At 43.6% G+C, this 8092-nt stretch overlaps 1 protein-coding gene across 6 annotated transcripts in view; it reads right to left on the bottom strand.

Moving 5' to 3' along the window:
* LOC128599463 (DNA-binding protein SATB1) overlaps positions 1-8092 on the bottom strand; it is a 56345-nt gene that overhangs the window by 40869 nt on the left and 7384 nt on the right. For 4 of the 6 annotated variants that reach the window (XM_053611032.1, XM_053611028.1, XM_053611031.1 and 1 more), the window contains exons 2-3: positions 2847-3086; positions 539-715 (exon numbers count right to left, since the gene is read on the bottom strand). In XM_053611032.1, coding sequence (XP_053467007.1) covers positions 539-715; positions 2847-3060 — 391 coding nt within the window. In that variant the 5' untranslated portion in view covers positions 3061-3086. Of the gene's footprint in view, positions 1-538; positions 716-2846; positions 3087-5397; positions 6364-8092 lie in introns of those variants that run through there. The other 2 variants (XM_053611029.1, XM_053611030.1) reach the window with 2 other exon arrangements.

Raw genomic sequence — 8092 nt, 5'->3', positions numbered from 1 at the left:
TACGGACTGATAAACCTCGTTCTAAACGGACGAATGAATGTTTGCCTTTCGCTTTTAATCTTGACTAGGCTGGATTTCTGAAAACGAACGTCAAGAGGTCAAAAGGTGTCTAAAAATCGGCTGGCTCCGTGCGAATGTCACGCTTTGATCGCGTCGTTGCAAAGCCGTTTTCTCCCTTCTGGAGATAAGCAGAGTGGACAATGCTAGAAAAGTGTGTACTTGTGGTTGAGATAGATGCGGACGGGAAAGTCTTCAGTCTTCAGAACTATATCGTAGAAGATATTCCCCTTTCCCATGTGACCACTCTATAAGTTTGGATATGTATTATATTATTATGAAATACATCATTAATGCCTTATATGCACGTGTTTTGAAACTTTATTGTACAATAAATTGATCACAGGATTTGCTTTAAAGTCTGTCGGAGTTTCCAAACCGTTTCTCTTTATAGATCCCGACGTTCCCAGAATGGATATCTGTACTTATACGGAAAGCTACCAGGTTGAAGTTTGAGTGTGATGTGATGTACGTGTCGCACCTTTAGCCTGAGCGGCAGAGCTGTGAGAGTAGCCCAGCGAGAGGAGCGCCATCTCGATCAGCTGGTTGAAGAGCATGTCCTTTCTGACCAGCACGAATTCGGCGTGCTCTTCCCTGCTGTCGAAGTCTATCGGGCTCTCATAGTGCTCGACCACGCAGAACACGGGCAGCATGTTACCTAGGAAACGTGAAGCACAACGTCAACAACATCATCAACTCTGATTATACATGTATATACACTCACATATTCCTGTGTAATTAATAAAACACATGGGGGAATATTGTTATAGGACAATAATCAATGATGCGATGGCGGTGTGATGCTACCACGATCCAACACAAAGTAACGTTTACCATCGTTTCCCAAGAATATCATAGCATACTTTATAACTTTTTCCACCGCAGCCATTTTCCCAATAATCAGCCTACATTCTGTAACCATTAAACGACGACGCATCGTAGATGTCGTCCTTTAATAGCTACATTTCATGCTGTGGAACGTCCCCGAAACAAAACCCCTCGCGTTACAGCGCATAATGATAACAATAACAATAATACGTGCTTTAATTATAATGCGTATAATACATTTCTACTTCTCCAAAATATTCCAGCGATATTATTTTTAAATGCTCTAGCAATAACCGCGACAGTAAACTGTATTCCTGTATGTATATCGTAGAACTGACTCATCTTCCCAAAATGCTTTGCGGCACCTCTGTACGCATACTATAGCCTGAAGGCTTACAAGTCTGTGTAAACACTTCTGTGCTATTAAGAAAAGAAAAGAAGAGAAAAAAAAGAAAGAAAGAAAGAAAAAACGAATCCCCGTCCAAAGCCGTCATGTGTTCGGGTTTACTCTGCAAATATCACTTAATGCCAGCCAGCTGAAACACTCCGCCGCTGAAATTTGGAGAAACTTGGGCTAATATTAAAGCAGCATATCATAATAAAGTTCCCTGAAGCCTGGAGCCTGACCTCCCTGAGGAGGCCAACGTCCTCTGGCAAACAATCAACAAATCGGCTAGCGTACCGATCCCCAAACAATGTGCTGAGGGCGCATTTTAACAGATAAAGATCTAACAATAAAGAATGCTGCGTAGGTTCGTTTCGGGATCAATCCGAGCTTTGTTTTCCCGCGGCCGCGTTACGGCCCGTGCGAAATATTATTCGGGGGAGGAAGGAACGACTACTACCTGCTACGACGGACAAGTTCGGCAAACGCTTGTCGGAGGTATTCCGAAACGAGGACGAGGACAATCGTGTCGCCGATCACGACTGTGAAGACTACGCAGCTTGTTACGCCACCTCGAATCTGATTGGTCAGCAGCTCTGACGCGACCAGCTCTAAATCCCAGCTGTACCGTAGGCTGTGTCAATGCGCTTTTTCTATCGCGTTATCGTTTCTATAGTAACGACAGTTATAGCATAGTATAGTATATAGTATAGCATAGTATAACTTCGTATAGTTACGATAGCAGGACCTAACCTTTTTCTTGGACGTTCAACGTAGTTAAATAAAAAAAAAATAATTAAAACATTTAAAAGTGAATAAGAGGATTAAAACGCTTCACGACGGCATTTTATAAGAAAATAATTACCAGTAACAGTTCTGAGATTTTTTAATAACTGATGTTTTTTAATCATTTTTTAAATAATTGCCAATTAAATGCTACTGAATGCATTGACATCATGCATATATTTTTTACTCAATCTTATTCGTCTTTGTACGCGTTAAAAAAAAATAGCGTCAAACTCGGTGTAAAAGTTTTTTTTTCTGTGTGTATTTTTCTGCGTATTAAGGTTTGCAGACAGGTCGTTAGCTACCGTGATACGCCTCGAGTATCGTAGAAATACTCTCTCGAGTAGCGTGATACGATATGTCTGTCATATCGCCCAGCCCTAGCTTCACCGTCCAATCTGAATTTCCTTCAACACGACGCCACGTGACGTTTTATTGCTCTCTAAATATATTACGCAATCGAACGTGGCCTTTATAAATTTGTCAGAATGTGCACAACTACAGTCACAAAGGTTTAAATGAGGGTTCGGAGATACCACGATATCTCAAACAATGCAAATGAGTCACAGTACGATGATGTCATATGATATCCGAACGACGCTGTGATATTTAATACGGGCGACGTGGATGCTTCGAAACATTGTGCATGACTAGCGTCAGGTCAGAGCCGGCGCGGTTCTAAACAGTCTGTTTATTATAATAACACTGAGTATAAGTTTTACTGGCTTCTAGAGTTTTTCTCCACAGCACGCTGGGTATACCGTTGAACGCACCCGACGGAGCGACTCACCCCTCTTGTGTGAGGTCTTCAGCAGGTGCGGGGAGGGTTTGAAGGCCACTCCGGAGAGTTTGGCGCCGGTGCTGCCCAGGCGTGAACGTCCCTGAGGGCTGCCGTTCTGTTCCAGCCGCGCGATCTTGGCTGGGGGGCCCTTGGAGTCGTTCAAGCCACCCACCAGCTCGCAGTTCTCCTTCCCCAGGCACGCCTCGCTGAGATGGTCCATCATGACTCAGCTCCACTGCTCACGGTCACCTGGGGATAGGGCGAAAGGAGAGCGTCGGGTCGTCAGGTCAAGGCTCTGATTCTGATTCCGATCGTTCGAGTTTCTATTAGACAATTTCGCACCCATTCGGTGTGAGTCGTGGGCAACGCTGCAGTGATATACGCTTGCGTTGAAGGTGTAAATGTGATTAAGAATATATGTTGTTTTTTTGGTTGTTTTTTTTTACAATACGTGAGATTTCTGTGGCGTTGTATTTTTAGATTAAATATGGAGATAGAGATACGGCTTGAGTGAGCGCTTGATCGGACTCGTATCGGGCAGAACAGCGCCGTTTATTCGCGGTTTATTCCGCTGACGTTCACGTCCGATCGTATTAAACCCACTCTCACGTATACGTATCTGTTATAATCACCATTTCCCTCTTAACAAATGAAGACACATTCAAAAGCCATATTACCCTTTTATAAACGTGATCATGAACGTCTCTACAAAGGTCCGATTTATTAAAGTGCGCTGACGCACAGCACAGGGCTTTCCGTCGCCTGTTCCTGTCTGCTTTGCTTGGTCATAAGTGAAACCAAATATTTTTTTTTTTTAAAAAGAAAGAAAGAAAGAAAGAAGTTCCTGCTTCAGATCTGGACTGCAGAACAGCTGAGTGGGATCAGCGCGAGATCTAGGCTCAATCCTGTCTGATTCTTAAATACGTCTCGTGTTTAGTATACGTAGGAGAGAACCCGAGGCTGTAAATTCAAACGATAAGGCAAGAGATTTTCTTTAATATATATATATATATTATACGATTTGTGCAAATCCAGAGCACTGAAAGTCATCATTAATCTACGCTATACAATATATAACACATGAGAGCTTGCTACACACTACACTTTGTGCACATTTATATACCTTTACATCCTTCATATACAATATAGAAGATATAATATATACGTATACATATATACATATACACATATATATATAACTAATGTGTAAGTACTTTTGTGAGCTGACCCACGCTGATGAATCTTCGTAGGTACAAAAACGACACAGTTATTCCCTCGCAAAAGTCTAACGCAACACTCAACCCAGACCACACACACTTTTCCTCTCTGGTCCTCGCTAACGTTTCGTGACATGTACGCTGCTTCTTTCTCTTCATCTTGGGGTTGTTGGTTTTTTTTTTGGTTTTGTTTTTTTCCGAGCGTGCATTATGTATGACCATCCCACTGCTGAATCCCATGTCGAGAGAGCAAATAAGCCGTGGTTTGTTTGGTTTTTTTTTTTTGGTGCAAACGCATTCATTTACCGAGGATTCCACTCCTCTGTGCAGCAGAGCTGTTCTCCGAGCACTGCGCAAAGCATGAGGAAGGAAACTATAAAAAAAAAAACAAAAAAAAAACAGGAGGGTGATCAGTAAGTACTTTTAGGACACGTTAATGTCTTTACTCTCTCCCTCCCTCTCTCTCTCTCTCTCTCGTTCTCTCTCTCTTCTCCAGAAGAAGTCAGCTTGAGCATTTCTTTTTCTTTTTTTTTTTTTTGGTTATGTTGCCCCGAAAGCATCGTCAACTTTTTTTTCCCCCTCTATTTCAAAAACAAAATCACCACAAAATGTGGTACGCAGATTGCTTTCAAAGAGCATCTTTAAAGCCACCCCGAACTAAAATAAAAAAAATATATATATATTTTTTTTTTTAAATAAAATAAAAAATACAGGGTCTATTAAGAAGCTCGAGCCAAACGTTACAGCTCATATAATATATTAAAGCAATAAATTCTAGTGAGTTCATGCGGAATAAGGTTCATCTACTGTGCATGACTGCATTAATGGGTGAAAATAATAATAAATAATAATAAAAAAAAATTTTAAAATGCAAAAGGGTTTACACTTGTATAGGGGTGTGTGTTAATAAACTGCACGAGATGTAACACAATATTGCATATAAACCTGATCTGGATTAGTCTTGCATCTAGCTGGTGTGTTTCTGTTGTTTTGTTTGGGGCGTGCATGGTTTAAAATATCCAACATGGTCATTTATACAGTAAGGCAAGACATTAAGTAATAGATCAGAAGAGTGCAAGGTGGGGGGAAAAAAACCTAACTTGTTCTAAACTTTACAACACTGCTAAATTAGAGATTTATCTTGCACAAGTGTAAACGCACAGCCAATCACCTGAGAAGTGCTTTCATTTCAGAATTCAAAGGAACGACCAAAGGGGAGAAAACAACAACAACAACAACAACAACAACATTAAGAAGCAATAAATAAATCATCCACAGCAGCTTGTTACTTGTTATGTGAGATCATGTGAGCAGACAGTCATGCAGAAGAGATTAAAACACACCTGGAAGTCACCACGTCCAAACTGGTAAGCTCATAAAGGGACTGGAGTTTGGAGAGTCCGAGCAAAACTTTACAGCCTTCCCTTCCTTCGCTCGCGCCGACACGAGAATTAATGATCAATCGGCTTTGCACGAGCGCGTTATGGACGTGGACATGTCGGGGTGGGGATCAATTTAAAAATATATGTATATATATATATGTAACATAAAAAAGCACACGCGCTTCTTTTTTTTTAAACAACAACAAGAAGAAAAAGAAAACAGAAAGAAAGAGAATCAAACTCGGGTGGGTTGAAGTTAAGGTGATGGAAGACGAGGTTATGAAAATATGTCGTGAATTATAACGTGCGCGCGGGGAGCGAAACAGCGAGCGGGCTCGAGCTCTCTGCTCTGCCCCGAGTTCAGGCGAGTTTTACGGGCTGCTCGTGTCGGTGCAGCGCGTGTTGATCGCGGACAAGCGACCGAAAGAACGAGCGCGGCGCCGGGAACGAATTCGGAAACGAAGTAGACGCGAAGGGCATGGCGACTCACGGATTCGCGAACATGCTCGTAAAACCGGGAGAGCAGCGCGGAGAAACGACGCGGAACAGCGGGCGGCGCTTCGCCTCTCTTCCTCTCCTCTCCTCTCTTCCTCTCCTCTGTTCTCTTCCTCCCCGGTCCGGATGGAAAGCGACGAAGCGGACAAAACCGGAGAGGCTTCTTCTTTTATTTTCATCAGACACCGTGGCGCGTGCGTGCGTGCGTGTGTGTGTGTGCGCGCGCGCGCGTGTGTGCTCGGATACACTTGCGATTCACTTTCCGGCGTCGAATGAAGGCGCGCTACAGACGCATGACAGCTTCCCCTTTTTTTTCTGCGAGCTCCCCCTTTTCTCGCTCTCTCTCTCTCTCTCTCTCTCTCGTGCGCGCGCGCTATCTCTCTCTCTCCCCATTAAACCCTGAGTTGCATTGACTCATCACTCCCCCCTTCGCTCGGTGCTGCACGCGCTGCTCGCCTTCTTTCTCCTCATGGCAGAAAGAAAATAAACCAACCCCCCCCCCCCACCTCTACTACCCCAACCCTCTGCTTCAACACCCCCCCCCTTCCCCCTCCACCACCCCTCCGAAAACGGGCCGGTTTGAGGCGGGATTTCGCAGCGCTCGGGCCGGAGCGAAAATGAAAAGTAAAAAAAAATAAAAAAAAATTAAATAATAATGATCATTTGAAAAATAAATAATTTTTTTTAAAAGAACAAGAAGAAGAATGCGCGTGATTTTCTGGCGGCGCGCGCAGGAATTCTTTAATCGGCTTTGATGCGCGTGAAGCGACCCGCTCGGTTATTACCGGAGCGCGCGTGCTCGCGAACCCGAGTGTGCACGCGCGCGCGCGCGCACGAGTGATAATTGGCCTGGACCGCATTCGGATAGGATTATGCAGAAGGTGGAAGGGGGGTGGTGGTGTTGTTAGGGCTGAGGTGGGGGGAGGAAAGGAAATCAGCAGGTAAATAACGCACAAATAAAAGAAGAAAACGCACATAAACGAGGCGCGTGCACTGACTCGAGCAGTGCTGGTCGGGTCGCTGTTGCTGTTCTGGTCTCAGCACCGACTGTAGTCCACTTCCACACCGGCTCCACGAGCGCAAACTCTAATGACCTATTGTTTGCAGCAGCTGCTGATTTTAATAGCGATGCAGCCGCTTGTGTGGTGTTTACTTTTCATTCTGATAAGTTGGTGAGCGTAACACGAGCCTGGCATGACTTTATCTGCAAATCCGAGCAGATCATCATAACCTTTTGCATGGGAACATTTCCTTATGCAAAAAAAAAAAAAAAAAGAAAAGAAAAGAAAAGAAACGAGAGCGAGATAAATGGAGGAGAATATGTCTGATAACGTGAGACAGATACACTTCAGCTGATTGAGGGTGAGACTTTAATAATACCTTATATCAGAGATATATTTTTATCCATGTGTGTGGGCGGGTTTGCATTTGTCAATAACTTAGCCTATAATTTGTCAATAACACACACACACACACACACACACACACACACCTCTAATATCTCTTTTCCTTCTGTTTATTGCACTCAATATGACTTTTGTTGTAATAAAAATGTCATTAGTAAATATTTATTACATCATTATACATCATTGCACATTGGCTTCCTGGCTACTTGTGGAAGTGTGTCAAAGTTTCTGTCACGCTTCAGTAAATTCAGGCCCATACTATGACAATGGACGATTCTTCTGAAAAGGAACAAAGGTATAGAAAGGGTTTATTTGCAGCTATAATATGTATGCAACCTGGCGAGGCAGGAAACTTGTACGCTTGTATGCGACGCTGATATTCTGCAAAAGCTGGTCAGTTTCTTATGAAATTGCAATCTGTAAAACCGCAGCACTGTTGTGAGGCGTGAAGTGCGATGTGATAAACGCTGAAGAGCAGCTCTCGCCCTAGTGATGTAACAATTCTGAGCCACATTCGTCTCTCTCGCTCTGTCTCTCCCTCTCACTCTCTCCCTCTCACTCTCTCTCTCTCGTGCTTGACCTTTTTGCTGCTGAAAATAAGAGGCCTTTCCGGCGCTGACAAATTTGCACGAAGCTCACGCTGACTCTCTGGGGATGCCAGAGCTCTTGTAAAGACCGGCGCGTGGGTGGTGTAGCAGAACTAGCTCTGAGTGTGTGTGTGTGTGTGTGTGTGTGTGTGTGTGTGTGTGTGTGTG

The sequence above is a fragment of the Ictalurus furcatus genome, chromosome 23 (genome assembly GCF_023375685.1).
Source record: "Ictalurus furcatus strain D&B chromosome 23, Billie_1.0, whole genome shotgun sequence".
NCBI classification, from domain to species: domain Eukaryota; kingdom Metazoa; phylum Chordata; class Actinopteri; order Siluriformes; family Ictaluridae; genus Ictalurus; species Ictalurus furcatus.
Note: the sequence above shows the minus strand (reverse complement) of the source record. Positions and strands in the feature narration are given on the sequence as shown.